Source organism: Pyxicephalus adspersus, chromosome 1 (genome assembly GCF_032062135.1).
Source record: "Pyxicephalus adspersus chromosome 1, UCB_Pads_2.0, whole genome shotgun sequence".
In the NCBI taxonomy this organism is placed as follows: domain Eukaryota; kingdom Metazoa; phylum Chordata; class Amphibia; order Anura; family Pyxicephalidae; genus Pyxicephalus; species Pyxicephalus adspersus.
The window spans coordinates 81808695-81831086 of NC_092858.1; the positions used below are offsets into that span (position 1 = coordinate 81808695).

Genomic DNA, 22392 nt, shown 5'->3' on the forward strand with positions numbered 1-22392 from the left:
GCAGGGCGGGGGGCAGTTTGCATGACTTGCAGAAGAAATTATTTCCTAAACACAGCTGGGGTTGTGGGTGATCTTAGGGGGTGAGCTCTTTCTGCAGCCTCTTGTAACTCTTTAATGGCCAAGACAGACTCCGCCGTTGTTTTTTTTTGCATATCAAAGCACAGCTCTTGCTCCAGAAGTTAGTTATTGAATGTCTAGGCTGCATAAAGATTTTTTTTTTCCTGAAGATTTTATACAGTAACTGACACCATGCTGCCTAATATGTCGAGACAAACATCTGTCCTAATTTTATTGAATAAAATAATGTACATACAAATTCAACTTAAGAACAAACCTACAGTCCCCTATGTCGTATGTAACCCAGGGACTACCTGTACTTTTTAAAGTTCAAAGGGTGACACATGGCAATGTTTCAATGATTGAATTTGAAAATTTTTTTGGAGTCAAATGTTGCTTAGCTATACATATACATGTGTTATGGCTTATTGCAATGAGAAATTTGATCCATTGCTATAAAAACACACACACAATAAAATGATCACAGGGTACAAAATCCTAATAACAAATATGAACTTTTGCAGCTCTGCAAAATAAAAGACATGTCCGAAGAGATAAGCTGCCATAGAATTGGTGAAGAAAAAAAAAAAATAATTAATGTTTGTTTTAATGTATAGCATACATGGTTCAATAAACCCAGGTAATAACACGTAAAAGTAGTAGTGACATGTTCTGCACATAGCCAAGGTCTTCTGACAAGAACCAACAGATGTACTAACCACAACCTGACTGCAGATAAAAATGGGGATGGGGGTAGCAAGGGGATACAAGACCAGTCATCCTCTAGAAGGAAAGGGAGCTACAATGGCTGTTCTTGAATACAGGAAGCTGCTGCCCAAGTCAAAGTTGCTGCAGTGTCCCTACCCTACAAGAAGAAATACACAAAGCACAACAAGATTCTAATAAGAATACACATGCCTTTTTTTTTTTTTTTTTTTATACATTTTCCTAGCCCAGAGTTCGGCTTTAATGGTATGTCTGTTTAGAGACTGACATTCCTCTTAGTGCTTAATCTGTCTCAAAATTTTGCAAATCCTTAGCAGTTGGCTGCCCAGGATTACAAAATCAAGGGTCACAAATACACACAAACTGTCAGACCTGGTTAAATGAGTGCTAGCCTAATTTGCGTTCATTCGTATTGCTTGAAGTCACTTCCAATGAGTTCTTTGACTAATCCAGTATAAAAAACCTGTAAAATCCTTTCTGAAATAACACCAAACTTTTAAGGTTTGTATTACAACCTACATGTGATATGTTCACCTGCACATAACATTTTAAATTATAAAGCTAAACCTCTGGCAAATTACTAAGTATTTAGATAAAATACATATACGACAGCTGTTTTTCTAGCCAGGCGATTTTTATTTCTATTTAAACACGAGGTTAAAACTGTATATCCACTTTTGTTTTTTATTACAGTTAAGGAATACAATAGCGACTATTCCTTTCCACTAGATGGCCAACAGCACAATTTAAGCAGAGAAGCAGACCAATGAAGTAATCTCTCTAGTCTCTGCTACTGGCAGCTTTTACCTTATCAGCATATTTGCATACACAACAGGAGACCGGTTTATAAAAACGGTCCCTCTCATTTACAGTGGTGCTACATATGAGATTACCTACACTAGTTGCATTTAAAAAAATACATTTATTGATGGTTTTTGCATAAATTTGACCCTATTATCCGTCAAAATTTCACTTTTAAGCAACTGCTACAATTGATAGTTTACTAGTATTCCTTAGTATTACAGAAACTAAAACAGAGTTTCAGTTTCAGCTTGATATAGGAATTGCATGATGGGAAAAATAATAATAAATGGAGTTCAATGTTTTAGGAGGGAGGGGTTATATAGAGTGCTGCTGTATTTAGGAAAAATGCTTACCTAGAAAACAATAGAAAAGAATACATTTGGAATTTGGACTATGTGATAAAGCTACCTGATGGTTACATTTCCTTTCAGCTTGAAAGTGTGCACCTTTCTCGCTTTCTTTGCACTAATGAGGTGATAACACTAGAGAGAGGAAGAAGTGAGTAGATCAGCCAGAAGTGCTAGGATTTTTCGGGATATCCCAAAAGTTGCTCAGTGGAGGGAGGGGGGATTTGGAATGTGTAACTTAAAGCTGACCTAAACTTACAAAACACCAAGAAGTAGTAATATTTGACAAAAGGCATGTGATGTATCTTGTCAAATAACTATCTTTGGTTTGCTTACAGTACAGAGAAAAACTCTGACTCTCTACCTATATCCACTGAAGAAGCCTCCTGGCAAAACGCGTCGGGTAGAGAAACAGCCTCCTTTCTACACTTGTTGCAACGCTTGGTCAGACAATTGATTGCCTAGTAAGCAAGGCTTTTCCCTACCTATAGCGGTTCAGGGATGCCTTAGACTGAATATCTTTTATATCACTTCTTTTTGTTTGTTTTTGTAATTGATCCCTATTGTGATTTGAATGATTTGGATGTTATATAAATGAATATATTTGAATATCACTTTTTGCCAAGTAAACCCCAGTCTTTTCTCATTATTTCTTCATTTTGACTTAATATGGGGTTGGCAGATCTATTACTGACAAGATAGTTAGAGTCACTTCCCCCCACACTGTATTGGTAAATTCAATGTTTCATTAATAAAACAAAAATAATATTCCAATAAATGCTTATATTCTGAATGACAGATTTCACCTTTATATTGTACCAAATTCACAAACTGTACTAGAGACGGAAAAACAAGGGAGGCGCAGCGTGACGTCAGTGTAGACTTAAGTTGTATGAGGCAACTGTTGCGGAGCTGTACTCTTCAGTATTGTTTCCACCATTACAACAGTCACCCTGCTCCGTGAATAACGGCTTACATCCGTTTTTTTTATTTTATTTATTTCTCAGATGCTCTTTTAGGTAAGTATGACTTAACTGTGTTTTTTTTTTTTTACCGTTACATTTAATGGCATCAAATAGTTTGACTTTGATAACTATAATTTCTTGTTTGGTCTTAGATTCAAATGAAATAAACCCATAATGAGCGAGAAAAAGAAAATGAATATTTTGCATTTCTTTAGTAGTATCAAAGATAATGCAACTAATAATAGTAACAATAGTTAACACTTCACTTAACCGTAAACTGATCAATGAATCAGAGCCCACACAATCCTTGTTAGGCACCATTAGGAAGATCATTGTTTTACAAATGTATTTATCTTTTTAAAAAATATTAATGGTCCGTGGGATTTAAAATTATGAATTTAGTGGACCATGAGGTCTGAAAGGTTGACAACCCCTGGCTTAGAGCTCAACTCTGTGTGGCAGGAGTTACATCATCCATTCTGCTAGGGGGGCATTGTCTCCAGCCAAAAGTGAAGATGATGACCCTCTTTGCAGTGATGACAGGTATTGGACCTGTCATCGCTGCAGGAAGACTGCACAAGGTAAATATGTGCCATAACTTGCAAGTATGCTGTGTATGCAAAAGCTTTCCACCCCCAACATTTAGTTCTGCTTTATTGTTCCATTAGGTCACTGGAATAACAAATGAAATAGGAACAGAGAAAAGAAAATGGCAAATAAAAAAAAAAAAAAAAACACATTTTATTGCGGTGACAGATCTTGAACAGTGAACGAAGGATAGAGCCTCAAAAGTCATGATAAAATAGTAAGGATAGTTCTGCAAAATCCACATAGCATTTCAACAATCGAGAAATGCATGGAAATAGGTATACAGGCTATATAAGAAAAATATGCTCATCTCTAACAATAATATATTAGATCATGCAAACATTCTTCATTTTAAAAAAAAATATGACTGCTCAATAGTCAAACATTTAGCTTACTGACAAATGTAATTAAATATTTAAAACCATTTCTTCCAGCGCCATGTAACTGAACATTTCAGAAAGCTAATACCATGTAAAGTATCTGAAAGCATCATCACACATTGCTGTCTTTCAACACACACCCCACCATAAAGAAAGGTATGTGGGTTATTGTTTATTATGATTTGTTGACTCTGCTGTACAATGGGTTGGAGGTTCCAATCACAATGAATTGCATTTTAATGCACCACATATAGAAAATGCCTTTTATCAAGAGTTGCTGAAAAGCACAACTGTAAATGAACCATTAAAGATGATGGGAACAGCAGCACTTTAGAATATATACATCTACACCAATAATTATCTTACCTTATTTCTTCTGGGAATTGCGCATTTGTAACAAGAAAACTTGATATGTTTTGCTGATGAAGCAATTTGAGAAACCTATTGATCTCAGGGTACATAATTGGCTCTCCAACTAAAGAAAGTGCACAATGTTTAACAGCCATTCCTTCTTCAAATCGGTCAGGTTTTACACCAGGTACCCCTGAAAGACACCAAACAAGGCTACATAAATACAAAGACAATGGTTGTGCTTCATTTCAAAATAACTTGTAATTATAATTTGGCCTTCACAAGCCTTAGTGTATTTCACATTGCAAAATATGTATCAGTTCAGCCCTGCCCTGGAATTACTGTGTAGCCCTGACTAGCAATGCACAGCCATTGTAAGAATTAGGGCCTAGCCAAGTACTGCTCAAACATACACCATGGTCTCATTTATTTACATGGCTGGGACTAAACTTCCCTGGATGGTTTATCTTGTCTACCTTAAATAAGGACCAGCAATGGGAATGAATGAGACCATGGGTTGCAAAGACAGTGGGGAGTGTATTTGGCTCCCAAATTTACACACTTTGTTATAAGATACCTATACATTTCACCTAAAATAAAAATCTAGTATGAGTAAAGCGGTCTCCTGACATAATTTAGTGATCGAATTGGGGACAAACTCTGTAATTTCCAACGGGGATGATGCAGCAGGGCACCTCCTGCTTATCTTACCCTCTCCCCTATCCATAAAAATCAACCGCATCAAAACAAATTTAACATGTATACAGGCCCTTAACCCACGGGAATTATTTTGATCCCCAACTCTTCTCCAAAGCTGAGGTAGGACTTGGTCACTGGGACACTCTCCACAAAGCTGAAAATCTCAACTTGTAACAACACTCTAAGACATTGAAATGACTGGATATTGAAAAGAGACTGTGAACATGGCTTTTAATTATTTGATCAACTATGATGACCGTTTAGATCTTCCAAACAAAATACTGTTTATGTCATACTTGTATATTCAAAAGTGAGCTACTGACATATTTTCAATTTTAGAAGTAGAGGGAACAAAATATGAGCATACAATGTTCCTATATAACTAGAACCTTCTATTATGAAAAAAGAAGCCTGCTGACATGCCGCAGGCATACAGCAGGCAGGACCGTGGTCTTATGTTTTAGTCAAATACCTGACATTCCAGTCACGGCATAATTTTTGGAAGAGAAATGGGAATAAAGAACAAGCGAAAGAAGAATTAAAAGGAAAAGTTCAATCAATTATATAGTTCTCTGCCACCAACTCCAGGCATCCAGTCAATAAGTCTCTGCTCATCTGTTACACTAATGTGGGTCTTCTTGACAATTATTAATACCTCTAACAGGCCGGTAGAGCCCCACAGGAAGCAGTTTATCCAATTTCACAAACAAGAGAAAAGCAGATCCCAGAACAGGTACATTCTTTATCCATGTACAGCCAGAGAACTGCAGATTCATGGCTTTGTACTGTCATCAAGAGCTCCAGTGAGACTCCTCTCAGGTATAACTTATCTACTGCATGGTGATCAAGCCCTGTGACAAATTTCATTTCTATAGTTTAATTTTACTAACAAATATATCTCACAATAATTAACTGCATTACCAAGATATATATATTAGAATAATTGCTGAAACCGCACACAAATTTTGTTAGTGCCGAGATCATCATAGCTTTGTCACCATTACCATCTTTTAAGGTAAATAAAACAGTAAAAAAAAAAAGGCAAGAACAAATCTATGTTGCACACAAAATAAAGAATTATCTGTACAAATGCTTTTCAGATATTTTAACATTTATAAATGAAATGAAACAATGTAACTTAGTTATCTCCAATATCCTCACAAGGCAAAACACACAAATTACAAACTGAGCTGACATATATCAATTCTCCATTAGCTTTTAACTTGTAATACTTTGTAGTGTCTGATTATAATTGGTTATTAGCTCAAGGTAGCTTTAATCTTTTTTTTTAGGAAAGCTTGACTAATTGCCACTAATTATGCTAATTAGTAAGAATACATAAATAAAAATAAGTCCAGCACAGAACTCTAAAACTGCAGAAAAACATGAACCCATGTCCATATAGATTAAATATGTGGTGTTTCTAATAAATAATTGGTTGTTGAATGAGAAACAGAAAGACTGATATTTTAAATAAAACTATTTCGAAAACACAAAAGTTTACCATGGGCACCAGCTCCAGTTTTAAGTCTTCACAAACATAAAGCAGCAGGTGGCCCAAATTCACATCCATCACCTTTGCTGAATTTTACTAGTTTGCAAATTTGTTTAGTTGGAAACAAATTTGTTTAGAGGAAAAGGTATTCCTCACTGGTTGGTCCAGTGGATGTTCTCTCATATTCATTTCTATCTCATAATGAAATTACCATGTGTAAATCAGTGAAATTAAAAAAGACCAAATTGTTAATGAAAGATTCCAAATACAAAATATAAATGGACCTGACCTAAATCCAATTTAAAAAGGAACTGAACTAGTTGTGTCCAAAATCAAAGTCACCCATATTTCCTGTAGCTGATTTTTCCCCCCAACATGCCTTGTTCAATACCATGTTTCTTTGTGGAGACGGACATGTTAGTAGACAAAGGGCTTCCTTTTTTAGGGCATAAGCTCCGTGTTTCCCCGAAAATAAGACACTGTCTTATATTTTTTTTAGGTCTTACTTTCGGGGAAACACGGTATATACACACTTAAGATGATTCTCATTCAATTATCGAATGAGAATCTGAGGAGGGTACAGCAGCCGTCCAACGTCGTTTATAGATCCGTCCTGGTGGATCTACGAATGACCATAATGCAAGTGAAGGTGAGAGAGAACGTAGCAGAGTGCCGCTCGTTCTCCTGCCTCCCCTCTACATACAGCAAAACGGTGCTGTATGTACAGCGCTTGCTCATGCACCTTTCAATCTTTTGTAGTTGGAAAGTATTGTGAAGGATCCTTTCCAACTACACAAATCGAATGTGCGTACGTAGCCTTACAGAAGGAAAAACGGTAGCGCAGCGGAGCTAAAATTCTTACTTAAAAAGTCAGAGATGTTGTATCTCAGAAGTGTCTGAGATTTTACAATGCTGATATATAGATATGAGGTGCATTTTCAGTGTATCGCTTAAGTAAAAAAAAAATGCATTACTATGTTTTCTATAACAAGAGTAAACACATATAAATATATCCCTTAAATATCATTATTTTAGTTTTACTTACACAGATCTGTTTTGTAGTATACCATAGGGCAGACACTGCAATATGAGTTCGGTTACAAAAACAAAAAAAATTGTTAAATTCCACCATCTCAGCCCACAAATATATTTTAACTACATCTGCTGTTCATCTAAAAACAAACATCATGTGAAAGAAATAGAAGCCTGAAGATGCAAGAGACCAGAAAAGCTTTACTTGGTTTCCTATGTATATGCTCTGTTGAGCTATACAGGACAGTCAGGACAGGCCGTGGAAGACACCCACCAAATTACCCCACTGCTCATGCATAAAGATGTAGTACATGAGTTTGCATCTATCAAAGAATAAACAGATGGAAAACAGACCCATAGGACACTTGTGAAGTCGAGTCTTGAGAAATGGTATGTGCGCTCCTTTTAAAAATACATTTCATATAAATCAATTTAAACAGAAAAAAATACATAAAAAGGAAAAACACTGGAAAACTAGACAATGTTTTACTTGAACATAATTGGATGTCAGAAGGGTTCAACATATGGTCCTAATCACTTGTTAAAGCAATGAAACAATGCATTTTATGTGCAAAGCTACAGAGCTTTATGTAACTCCTAACAAATATCTACTTGACAAGAATCTGCTGTACCCACACCTGGAAAAAACTATTCTCCACACAGCATAGTTATGCACTACCTTTGGTAATTACCTTGCAAAAAATGAAAATGTCTTGTGTGCATTATTTTATAAGCCATTCCATAATTAGTAAAGGTTTATGCAGGGCAATAGTTTTATATTACTCTTATCTCACCCTCCACACACTTACAAAAAAGGTTTTGGTGAAAGTACCTCTTAATATATACAGAACCAAAGTTTAATATTTCGAGCTTCATCTACGTAATAAAATGACTTTTCTTTAAACAGACATTACTGGGGTGGTGCAGTTTACATTTACAATCAATAATAATAAAGAAACCCACTAAAAATAATGAACTCAAAAAGAGCTATTTCACAAATATAAAAGAACTGAAAATGCATGCCATATAAATCCGTGTTCCATGTAATTTACAACAACATCCAGGCTTCAAACGATTTAATTGGTGATACAGATACATTCATATTAATATCCAGTATTGATGTTTACACAGCTTTAACGTACTGTAATAAGATAAGCTATTCAATCAATATTTGTGCTACAATGGTGTAATGTATGAAAATGGCCTATAATAAAACCTCAAGAAAATTTACAACAATCTTTATATAATGTCTAATTTAAATGAATCCACCTTTGTTCTAACTGCTTACCCCTTTTAAACCACAGACAATTTTACATAAAAGCAAATGGGCCTTTTATTTTGAAAATAACCAAAATACCAATTTTCTTCCTTCAATGATTCAAAAGCTACAACACCCAAATTATATTTTAAATACAAGCCAAGATGATGTGCTATTTACGAATGTATCCTAATTTTAGGACAAATGACTACATTTCTATGTTATGTGCTGGTTTTTAAAACGCAACATTACAAAGAAGAAAAAAATAAATGAAAAAATGTTCTGTGTTAACAGAAAAAAAATAATATAGTTAAATAGAAAAGAACAAGGAATTTGGTTTTTCAACCTATTTATGGTACACAACAATCCATAGATTACCATTTTTAATCAGTGAATATATATATATATATATATATATATATATATATATATATATATATATATATATATATATATATATATATATATATAACAGTTTTGCAGTACACCCTACCTTTGAACTGTTTTATCAGGTTTTGGTGATTCTCAATGGCTTGTTCTATAATCATCTCGGGCTGGTCCATTTTCCATCTCCATTCAGTTCCCACTGGATTAGTATGATGTCTGAGAAAAAAAAATCATGACTGTCAGATTTAGGTAATCTTACTATTTAATTTAAACATTTCCTTTTCCTTCATGTTGTTTCTCTGGGATTCTTTAAAGATAAAAAAAAACTCCATAAAAAAGGGGGAAGTCCCCAATTCAGGTTGTTGGTACCTTAACAGGTCCCAAGTAAAAGATCTCTCTAGGTATGATGAGCTGCTAACAACATTACCTTTGGTATTTTCAGACTTTTTACCCTCTGTATTTAGTGAGGCCCACATTAAAATCCAAACTTTTATGATACAGGGTAAGTTAAACATTCTAATGTGACAGCTCTGATCGCCTGAGCAAAATACGACGAGGCCTAAAAATTACCACATATGCATACATTATTGCAAATACAGACTTCCGGGACATAATATTTAGGAAGTTATGCTTAATGTATTGGAACTAGGAGGAGATAATCAGACTATCAAAAAGCACAATCTGAGAACTACAGGATATCTGAATGCAGGGGGAAGCCTAAATGAACAAAAATACTTACAGTTCCATGTCACATTAACACTAAATTATCTACTTAAAAAAATATACTAAGCACTTTTGTGAGAGGTATATTTAAAAAAAAAAAACGAACAAGTAAAATACAAACTGCCGAATGCATGTTCACAGAATGCATGATGACACCAGTGGACTTTTTAGCTCTCCGTAGGAGATGGATTATATATTCCCACCACTACAAGAAAGGAATTTTATTATCGAACATCTAATTTGGGTATATTATTTCCAAATGACCTAAAGTTTTTTGAGTATAAAGGTTTATGAAGACCTAAGTATTTAAAATCTATCAATGTATAACACACCCATGTATGTGTTAAATCCATCACTGAATCTGTAAGTTATAAAATAAATCAGGTTCCTGTAGGATTCAGGTTTTCATGACATCACTTAGCAGAACCGTTCGCCCTGCTCTGAAAAGTTTTTTGATGCTGGTAGGGAGGTAGCCATGCCAGTCAATGAGAAGCTTAGCTTACTAACATATACAGACATAGCACCAATTATGAAAAGGTGATAATAATAACCCTTAAGAGACGAGTACTACACAAAATGAAAGCAAGTGACATTAACAGTACCCTTAATACTCAAGATGAGAAGCACAGTCAGATTGATTTCATATCTACAGGTAACAGCACACACTGCTTTATGCAATGAAAATATGTTTAAAAGCTTAATGTACTCAATGAGAACCAACAAGGGAGAAGCTTTTGTTTAAAAGCTGAATTTTCACTCTTAATCTTCATAGCATGCCTAATGTCTAAAATGGGGGTAATTCTATTTATTTATAGCCTTCCTTTTTAGAGCGGAAGTCAGCTCATGTCATGCTTTTAGGCCCCATAGATATCAAATCTTTCATTAGTGAAACAATGTGAATACCTCTGACATATTGGGATTGTATTTGTATATGAGTGTCCCTAAATATAAAAAGGGATTAGGTATTAAAGATTTTTAAAAAATTAAAAAATCATGCTCTACATACAGTCTATTGAGCCTCCCTCCAGGTCCCCAGCTCTTACCCACTTTGATAGACTCTGTAAGGATAAGCAGTAGTCTAAGTGCTGTTTCCTTCATTTATAAGCTTCTCCATACAGAAGACCACAAGCGCTAAATTCTTCTATATGCATACATACGAGAGCGTTTTGAGGAGAGAGCTGTCTTTAGAGGAATGGTTAGACATATGGACCTCAGCCAACAAAAGCTCTATATGCGTGACATACAAAGAAAATGTCTACAACATTTTATTCAGTTGGTACCATACACCAAAGGTTTTTCATCGTCTCTTCCCTACAGTAGACCCATTGTGCTGGTGGTGTGGGGCCTACAAGGGCACCTTGGAGAACATTTTCTAGGACTGCCTGCTGATTCAAGGTTTCTGGAAAGAGGTGGGGAAGCTTATTATTGATGTTACCTCGCTTGATCTATTTTTGACATCTATTGAGCTTACCTAAATCCCAAGCCCCACCAACTAATTTCTCATATCCTCCTGCCTGCTCACTCCTTTAAAACCTCTCATTGTAAAAACACTGTACCACATCCAGAGAAGCACTGTATAGCAGGATTTAGGACATTCGTTTAATGAAATACCTTACTGCCATGCTACTTGATAGATTGACCAAATTTCAAAAAGTTTTACACTATTACACTATTTCCAGATTCCTAGCTTCTCACTTTTTCTGATTAATGGACAGTAAAAATAAAAACTAAGGGAACCAGATTACTACAAATATTGGTGATTAGGTATTTTTAAAAGGATAGAAAAAACATTAAGGCTGAAAATAGCATTTGATTGTTAACTAGGGATTCATCTCAAAAGTTGACCCTTAGCATAAGTATTAGCTTACATTTTCAGGCCACATATCATAATGATGGGGCAAAAGGGAGGTATGGGACATCATTTCTTGATAAAAGAATGAAAAGAAAAATGTCTGTTGGTCAGTTCTATTCTATAGGTAATAAAATAAAAAATAAAAGTGTAAAATAAACCACTGGATTCTTTAGGTAACTGGGAAGGTGACTGGCAAGTGAATTTATCGTTAGGATGACTTCTGCAGAGCTTTCTTCTGGTATTAGGTAATCCCATGTTTCCAATATAAAAGGTTCACAAGATGTTTTTGCTAGTAAAGTACAAATGCACCTTTATTAGATGTAGAAGAGAATTTAAATATCTCCTCAAATCAGCTTACTTTATCTCTGGGAATATCCTAATTGCTCTGGAAGTAATTATCGAGAACAAATGATATGTTATTGTAGCCTTGAAACAAAAACCACATTATTTAATCTGAGGTATTAAGTCCATATCCATGCTTTTAATTGTCAAAACCGGTTTCATTTTGAATGTGTAGCACAAGGCAATGAAACGGTGTTGAATGATGAGATCAGAGAACAATGAGACATTCTTCAAATTGCCTTGGCCATCTGTATACTAATCAATGTGTCCTACAAGTGAACTATTGGTCTTCTTATCAGATCTCTATTATGGCTCACTCTGAGACTTATCATGGGTTGTGAGAGTTACTGCAGAACAGCCAGTAACCTATGGCTTCGGCAAGCATTACACAGAGCAACTTTCATGGTTAGATATGTGAAATATGCCCTGCAGCTACTGTCAGACTCGAAGGATGCTAACCTGCCCTCCATTATTTATAGGGCCATAGCTTCGCAATATCAATATATAATAGGTATTCACACATTGCAGTGGAAACAAGCCAAGACTTTACTACAGCAATACTGGTGAAGGTAAAACAATATCACAAGCTTATTAGGCTTACAAAAAGTGTGATACACCACAAGAAAGAAACAGGTCTACAGCTTACAAATATGTATAGAAAAAATTACCTCCAACAGAAAACACATTTGTTGGCACATGCAAGGCTGGGAGTAGTTTCCATACACCTGTGACTTTCGATGCCATAGAATGTGTGCTTGTAACATCCCCCTCTTCCTCTCAGCATGGACTGGTTATAAAACACAAGGACATGCAGCAATAAACAAAATAATTTATAGAATCATAAAAAATGACAGTCAAGGTCATTAACATAATATGATAAGAGGTGTGAACCCATACATACAAAGAAGTTGTTAATACTGAAAACAAACCCCTATACTTGGCAAGAAAGTATGCACTCCTTTGGCCTCATCTTCTATCTAGGCTTGGAACAACTAACCAGCAATTTGCCAGAATTTCAGCTTAAAAAGCATATAAAAAGGCAGAAAGTGAAAAGGAAGCTACAGCCACCTCTATCTACTTTTCTTTCAATGACACAATAACAGCTCCTTTGCTGGTTCCAACATTCTTGTCAAATCTTCTCCCAAGTTTAGCGTGTTTGGCCATACGGACTTATCCAGCCCTGGGATTATACAACTACTGTACTCCATTCATGCCCAACATTCACAAGGGAAGCCAAGATTGCCAGATATCCCTGGCAAAAAACGCTGAGCTGCACATGGCCAATCTGACTTTAGAGTGGCCATCAAACAGGTAAGAATATTTATTGCAGACGGGACATGTTTCTTCCTTCTGAAATAAACACCTGTCTGATCACCAATTTTTAAAGTGGGACTTGAGTTCCACTTGAATTTCTGCACCCACTAAGGAATACCAATATTTGATATTGAGCTGTTCAGTGTATTATCGTTAAGTGGGACCAATAGCAGAGAGACAAAAATATTTTATTGCAGAAAAGACAAAGGCTTTTCAAAAAACCTCCCTGCTACTTTTTTTATTATTAAAAGTAATTTAATGTATACATCTAGAATACACATACTAGAATGGTTTGACTTACAACAGTGTTTGTAGTTGTAGTCAGTCAATCTTGTAATCCAGGCAACCAAGACAGAGGCCATAGCCAGATTGGTCACATCACTATAGTTCAGCTAAACAATACAGTGTAGCTGTCACATTTGCCTCCAGCCTGTAATTGGGCAAAGAAGGACCCCTCTTCTTTTGCATGTATGCTCAAATCTTTGAGTGCACTATGCAACTAAACAGAACTTGTTTGGCTCAGAGTGGTCACTACAATAAACCAAGGGGATACCCCTCCACAAAGTTACAGTTCACACGCTTTGCCATTTTGAGAGATCTAGCTCTGACCTAACAGAGATACCACTTTTTGTCAGTTAGTGTTTCTGTGGTCCTGGGCAGCTTCTTCATTTCTCATCTGCCTTCCCATAGCAAAATGCTAATTGTCAGGGGAGAAGATTAGAATTAGGTGGATAGGGTTTACTACCAGGCAAATGTTTATAGCTTTGGAAACACATTGACACAGCTGTCTGTTTTATCATTTCTTATCATGTAACAAGTTTACTTTTAACTAATGTAAAGTACATTTGGCTTGAATTTTTCATCAAAAAAATGTTTATGGAATTACCTTTGTCCATCGGCAGAGCTTAACACCTGAATGACTTCCGATTAGTCTGTATCCTACAAAATAGAAGAAGAACAAAATTATAATCCATCAGATAACTATACTCTAAGCAGCCATTACAAGCTTGCGCGTTTAATCAAACATCTTGGCACTTTTATCTTTCCTTTTCCAAATTAAATATGCTCAGCTCTTGGATTTATAAGTGGTACGGTTCACTGCAAGGATTTTAATGTTTAGCTGGCAGCCACATAAACAAAAGTTAAATTCAAAAAAAGAAATGCAAGAGATAGATTTTAAGGCTTTGTTTTGAAACTGAATAAGTTAACAACACTGTCTGAACAGTAAATATGTTTTAATAGTGATATTAATCATAGGTTCTAAATTATGACCCCAGACCAAAAATTAAAATGGCTCAGTGGTAGGAGCTTGTTGAACAATAATCAAGCCCATGAGCCTTAAGATAAATTTTAATTGACAGGGTAAATGTCAAACACAATAAAACCCTGAATGTTTATACCCTAAAAACAAAAAAAATACTGTGCATCCAATTTTATTTATGGATCCTTAAGCATAGTTTTTACTACCATTTTAATACCATTTTTGGTATATGAAAATTGAACAGATTGTAACTTTTTATATATGTACAAAAAACAATATAAGGTCCATCCATTACATGTTTTCCAATGCAATATTTTATACTACTTATACATTTGCTTGACCAGAATGGTTTATTGAAGAAAAAAAAATGGTTTATAAAAGCAGAAAAAAACACAATGAATTATATTGTTAAGTCTAAAACATAAAAAAAGAAAAAAAACAAACACTTTGCATTTCCTTTGCAGATACGCTGTCATTATAGAAATATTGAATTGCTTTGCCAAATAGCTTTAGAAAATACCTGGCAGTAATGGCACTAAAGGTTTGCCTGGTAAACCCTCAAGCTTGAAACTTTTTTAAGATACACTATCAGAAGAGATTTTAGAGGCTGCTGAACTTTATTTTCAGAATGCCAGCTCCCTGGCTGCCATATTTATTCAGAGTTACTGACCCAGCACAAACATCGATAAAAAGCCCTGGCACTTTCCTGAAACGCATTATCAAAATGGTTGTCCCAAGACTAAGTAAAACATACTGAAGCAAGACCTAGACAAGCATCTACAAAGGCAACAGAATTATTGTATGATAAATTTGATGTATATCAGCAAAGTCTGTCAAAGTCCAAGACCTTTACCAATGGATGAGGTCCTTAAAGCGGAACTATACTCGGGATGCTCACCTATCATGGTGATGCACTGCCATCTTCCTTCTTTTCCCCTTTATGACCTTTAGCCAGCTTGATTGGTTTCGCTGGGATAACAAAAGTCCCATGCTTTTTCCAATGCAATATTTTGCTTTTCAAATCACAGGCAAGAGAGCCGTTACTAACATGTTTTCCTGAAACTACCACTAAGAGCAGTGCATACATTGCAGGTACCTAGCAAAATTAGACAGGTAACATGGATTATTACAGCAGGGACATTGTCTGTCCCTTTCTGCAATACTGACCTGCATGATCACCTAATTTTTTGTTTAAATAAAGTCAAGCAATAACAAAATGCTTGTTTCCCTCACATTGGACTTATACTTTAAAAAAAAAAAAAAAAAAAAGCAATGAGATAATGCTTTACTCAATTTTGGCTGCCGCTGCTTCACTGGCAACAATTATGGGCTTCTGCACTACAATCTAGTTTTAAATAAACTTATGTCAATGGGTAAAACAAAGCACAGCCTGCCTGCTCCATATGTCAATGGTATGTTGAGCATTACTTGCAAAACTGCGCACAAGGTAACCCTACTCCCCTTAAACTATAATCATGTGGTTTAAGAACTTTGCAGTCACATGGTCATCTAGGAGGGGAAGCTAAAAATAAGCAATGGGGCAGGAGGCCAACCGCAGTGGTCCTTGAAATACATCTACTTCATATGCTCAGTAATTTTATGATTCATATAATCATAGCATCTTTAAGAGCTGTCTACTGACTCAAGAATAAGACAGAGGAACCCTGCATATCACTAGCTAAAAGCTTGGAGCAACGTGGCTAACTGAGTAGCAAGCTTGTCTTGTATGTCTAAATGTGTAAGTTTTATTCTTTCCAACACGGACAGCAGTTTTTCTATGCAGTTAAGGGCAAAGAATCTAAACAGCATTGCACGGCATATATTGGTTGAATGACTCTGCAATGCTAGAAACATTAGAACTAAACATAAAGAACAGTTATTTAGGAGGGGGTTCTTTGCAACACTGTCTCAGTTGAAAATAATTTAAATAAGGCTATGTTTTTCTATTTCTCCAAATTTGGCCATTTTGGCAAAACTACAAAACTATTATCTTTTTTACAAAAAGAAAAAAAAAATAGAATTGTATTGCTGGTTGCCAACACATTTTTCAAGATTGCTTTTTGTTATTTTTGACGAAAAGTTCTGATAAGTTTAATAATAAAAAAAAAAAAAAAATATCTTTTTTACAAAAAGAAAAAAAAAATAGAATTGTATTGCTGGTTGCCAACACATTTTTCAAGATTGCTTTTTGTTATTTTTGACGAAAAGTTATGCTAAGCTTAAAAAAAAAAAAAAAAAAAAAAAAAAAAAAAAGCTCTAATTGGAAAACTATTTATACAGTGAAATAATGGATGGCAAGAAGTAAATTAGAAGCAGACTGCACACTTCATTAGATAGTTGTTGGATGTTTTCTTTAATTAATGTGAGCATAAAATAATGAGTTTCATATACTTTTTTTCTATATTTAACACATAAAGGACACTGGAAGATGCAACATAAAGGTACAATAAAAAAGATCAAATCCAATGTTTTTTTTGTTAAGTTGTAATAACCCAAAACAAAACATACCACTTTATTTTTATCATCATTTTATAGATTATGAATATAAACATTATCTAATTTTTTTTCATCCAAATGTTTTAGGCACTTGGCCAGTACTAAAGATTGTAGTGTATGTATGTGGTGTCTTTGCTTGGGCTAGGGATGATTTAGTCACGTGGCAATAATATGTAGGGCTTAGTTCTTGTGACCCAGATGGAAGTTTGGGGAACCAGTGCTGGGTAATACAGGACCAGTGGCCATAAGCACACAAAAGTTTGAGGGCTTTGCTGCATTTGCATAATTAAGAATAATTTTACATTTTTTTATATGTCCCATAACACACTGATTTCAGATACTAAATTGACCTAAAGGTTGCAGTAGGTATGTGCTAAGTGTCTGCATTTTATGCTGTCAGCAGTTTTTCTTTTAATTGTTGAAATGGCTTATGTTTATTTGTGGTTTTAAGATTTGAATGCTTTTCAAACGCCTGGTAAACATTTGAACAACAGTGTTTTAAAACATTTAGGAAGGAGAAGAGAATTCTTTAGGGCCCATATCTTGTGCAAGACGATTGCAATGCTGAACAAATTATCCTAATACCCAGCAATTCTAGTTTATGCATGCTGGGAATTTTTTGAACTCCTACGTCTACACTGGAGTTATGTCATCTTAGCCTGACCAATGAGGATGGCCAAAGATTGCAAGGAGGAAGCAAACCTGCGAGGGAACAGGGACAGGTGAGTAATGTAGGGTATAGTTCTGCTTTAAAGAAAGAATTAGAACAATGTTACACATAACATTTAGCAAAGAAAAGTTTTATTGCTAACACTGCTAAATTCTGCTCATAGCCACACTTTACCAACTACAAAGGTAGGTGGATAGAATCTACATAAACTGTGGGTTTACCTTGAGAGCCATTCAGAAAATTAAGACTGGGGCAATAATATAGATTTCACAAGTACAGCAAGCCACCAATTCAAACAAGATAAAATGTTTCTAGTGTTGCATTAACATTTTTCATTTAAAGAATATTTACTTAATATAGAAGTAATCATTTTGAAGGCTAAACTTCAGTTGACACTTACTACACTTGACCTTCAGATATTTGTTTGTCAATATATTATTTCTAAATGTATTCTTTTGTCAAATGACTCATGACCTTGGCTCTCTGGATAAACGATGCTGTGCTGCCTGGGCTGTTGCATTTGTTTGGAGAAGTAACTAACTTAACTCTGAGCATAGATCGATGTGTTGATTCAATGAGTGAAAATAATGAGCTTGCAATGGCGTCAACAATTAACAACAATAAACAATGACTGGCAAGCAGTATTGAACTTCCTCACCTGATCTGTGCAGTTCAATAAAATTGCCAGTGTGTTTTAAAATCTACAACTAATATTAATGACTAGATTCTAAAAATGTATGCATAAAAAAAACATATCATGGCCAATATGTAATAAACTAAGTTTGGGTAAATGTTAAAACTGGTTAAAAAACAGTATTTTGAGGGAAAAAAATAATCAATGCTTTTACATTCAAACAATAAAACATAAATTTGGTCCAAAAACATCTAATTTTTATATGTAATTAGCTTAACTGGCAATTAATTTGTTGAAAAAAGATCCACAAGATGTATTATTCACACTGGTAATAACTTGTAATAAGATGAGCAATAAGGTCTACATACAAACCAACTTAAAGAAAAAAAAAACGACAAGTGTATGACGTAACTTCTGGTGATACTAGTACCCATTCAGCTCCAAGGTGGTGTTAATGTGTTCACCAATATTGATGGAATGCCAGCACCTCAACAAAGAGGGGAAAAAAGACACATTTTATTCCTACAGGGTACTACACATTGCATGGCAATGGCAATGTCTTTTGGAGAGCAATGTAATAATGCAATAGGCTTCCATTCAATGACACAGATGTGAACAGGTCTTTACTATGTATATTGCACTATATTTTTATACAAGAATGCAATAATATTTATGCACTTTAGGACCAGTGACTTGCTTATCTCCTCTAGGCCAAAACAAATTTTAGTTTCTACTATCTTATGAAATTAACAATAGTTTTGTTGTTACATATAATATGGTATAGAACGCTTTGGTGTTAGGAGACCCTTAATTACCTCTCAGATCCGGTATAGACTGCTAATCACAGATCATAAGGTTATGCCGTTATAAACCTGGACAACTTACAGCACATATGATAACATTACAAGAGGGTATATTTAAAAAAAGACCTAAACAAACAATTAGAAGATCCAGAGAAATATGTACACTGTAATTACATGAAAATCTCCACTTTTTAAGGACAAACAACATTAAAAAATGACCTCACTGAAAAGGAGGAGAGGGTTAGCAGCAAGAGGATGAGGAGCCATGACTAAGTTTTGGGATTTATTTTACCATCACCTTATTGTTTATGCTTAATGGCACTCTTAACACATAATTACTGTGAAAGTCCTGTGGCATTTTAATTATTGAACACATTTTTCAATGTTAACATTTCAGTAAAAACCTGTGCTACTTTTTTCCATGAAAACTCCTATTAAGCTTATATCTGAATAAAGGATCTTTTCCTCCAAAAATCGTAAGTTCATGAGTATACATAATTAGTTGAGCTTGAATTTTTTTAAAGTATATTACAATTCCCTTCAGTAACTTAGCAGATGTGTTAGTTGAGTGATTGATGTAAAATCATTTAAAATCACATAAGCAGGTGTTTTTGTGTGGGGAAAAAATGACAGAAGAAGAGAATTTAACCTAAAGGGGAAAATTACAAGTTGGAAATATCTGAATCATCACAGCAGGAAAAAACACTAGAATGTCACAAGTCTCAGATTCTTAAAAATGATACATAAATATAATAAAATAAATGATAATAAACTCACAAACTTCTATTTTACACAGACATGCAATACAACATATTGATCCATTATACCCATTATAAGAAGGGTGAAAGTCAAACAAATAATATTTACATATACACACATACAATTAGCCTACAGATCTGTGACCTGGACAAGTCTATACACCATATATTCACCACTTAGAGAATTTTAAGGCTACAAAACACCTATGGGTAATGCATTCTCCCTTGCTGTGTGGGCTGCCATGTGAACCTCTGCCAAGACAACTGCCAGCTCGATAGCTGAAGGCACGGCCTGCAAGCCATCAAAAAAAGCAGCACCTGCTATTATGATCCCAAGTCCCCAGTCAAGGGGTAAAAGCATGAAAAATATAATAATGTGCTCTTCGGGATTAGGCGAGTTATGTACAATGGTGACCAGTCTATGGACATTAAACTATGTAAATATTTGTAACATACTATAAATAAAGATTTACAACACATTCTCCCTGAGTGTTCTTGCTGTTTTTAAAAGCTGGCCCATAAATGCTGTCACAATACAACAGCTAGCATTTCAGTATACCCCAATGATTATAGATAAGGGAGGTGAAGACGGTCTTATTAAAGTGCATACAACCGCTTCTTTAGAATATGTATAATATGGTATGTTTAGTCTGGTCACTCATTTACTGTGAAAAGCACTTGTTTGCCTAAACCCCCAATTAATATGTAACCAACATCTTGCCATCTCTCTTAATTTTAGCTTTTTTTGCCCACCCTTTTTGGATTTTTGTCATACCTATGCTCATGGTCAACAATTTATTATGATTTAATCAGTAAATAACTTTACTAAAACAAAGTTCTTCAAATTACCATTCTGCATTCTTGGGAGTCTTCTAAGCCACCCAAGATCATAATTTTAGTACATAGATATCACTAATTACCAAAACTAATTTTACAAGTTGAGTCATCCTATTTAGTTACATATTGGTTGGAGTTTACACATAAATACTGATCATACACTGATGTGGTTTGAATTGATTTAACATAAGTAAAATCTTCTTTTAGAGAAACTTAAAAATATAAAATGTACATTATTACCCTGGATAATTGGGGGACTATAAGAGCACAGACCTAGACTACTCTGTTTAATACATGAAACAATAAAGAAGTGACAGACCGTTAATACATGCTGCTCTTAACCTACCTTGTTTTGTCAGAGCCTCCTGGAGAGCAGGAGTAATCATTTCTCTTGGCTCCTCATTCCCTGTGGTTTCATCAGTCTGCTGAGACTTTCCTAGACTTCCAGTTTCTCCATTACCAGCTTGTTCTCTCTAAGGGAAACAGTAATTTCAATAAATGAGCAGTTACACTTCTCTAAGTTAAAATACATTACACTACCCAAACAATGGTTTTCCTACAGAAAATACATGTTTATACCCTAAATAAGTTATTTGTTTTATGATTTAAATTCCAGCCGTTTTAGATAAATAAATATATTAAAACCGATTACTTTGGGGTCACCAGTAAATGTAACAATCGCCTGCCATTTTCCTACAATCCCAGAGAAGATATCTTTTGCAAAGATTTTTGTCCACAAATTGATACGAAGGCAGAAAGTAAAAGGCAACTATGCTGTTCACCAACAATCTCTTTTGGCTATATTCAATACATAAAAAGATATTTTTATGACTGATTACTGTTCAATAATTTTTATTAAGTTTACAGAAGAATAAAGCATGAACAAAGAGAGGCATCATTGACTTCCAATAAAAAACCAAGCTTGCATATTCATTTTGGATCACAAATAATTGCCATTTCTGCACCAATGGTATGCATTAGTGTACAGAATATTCTCTTAGTTCATCCTAGAGTGTACAGAAGACCCCAGAAAGAATGAAAGAAAAGTGCTTTACTAATGTTAAGTTACTCCAAGATTTTTGCCATGTCTTACTTTTTTCCTGTACAAAATGAAAATTAGTGTAAATTCATGGGTGAATTTTTCCAGAATTTCCCATTATTGTAAAGCTAAACTTGGTTATAACCTTGTATGATAAATGGTGTGCCATTTTTCACTGCTTCTAAAGTAAAACAGGCACAATACAGGAGCTATCTAAACTACAGGGGTTGGGAGCAGGAACCAGCTGAAAAATAATACATATTACATGAACTAGCTTTTATGGTTTGCCAAATTTGTAACCAATCTTCAGGGCCCAGACTAAAGCTACAAACACATGCTAGGTGATTGTCAACAAGAGACGAGTGGTCATGATCGTCTTGGGCAAAAAATCTAGCATGTGTACATGTTTAACCCCATGGAGGAAAAAGGAAGGGAGAAAAGATATCGGGCATCCCTGACTTGCATCCCATGATACATGGAATGGTGTAGTTAAATTAGAAGATGGTGTAGCCTTTTAGAAGCTGGAGAGGTGGAAGGCAATTAGTTTGTAAAAATTGCAGTAAAACCCTATTTA

At 34.9% G+C, this 22392-nt stretch overlaps 1 protein-coding gene across 2 annotated transcripts in view; it reads right to left on the reverse strand.

Annotated features, from left to right (window-relative positions):
• LOC140333934 (S-adenosyl-L-methionine-dependent tRNA 4-demethylwyosine synthase TYW1-like) overlaps window positions 1-22392 on the reverse strand; it is a 100914-nt gene that overhangs the window by 53134 nt on the left and 25388 nt on the right. For both annotated transcript variants that reach the window (XM_072415965.1, XM_072415972.1), the window contains 5 exons: window positions 21126-21252; window positions 14207-14259; window positions 12675-12793; window positions 9196-9305; window positions 4234-4411 (listed from right to left, as the gene is read on the reverse strand). In XM_072415965.1, the coding sequence (XP_072272066.1) occupies window positions 4234-4411; window positions 9196-9305; window positions 12675-12793; window positions 14207-14259; window positions 21126-21252 (587 nt within the window). The remainder of the gene's footprint in view (window positions 1-4233; window positions 4412-9195; window positions 9306-12674; window positions 12794-14206; window positions 14260-21125; window positions 21253-22392) is intronic.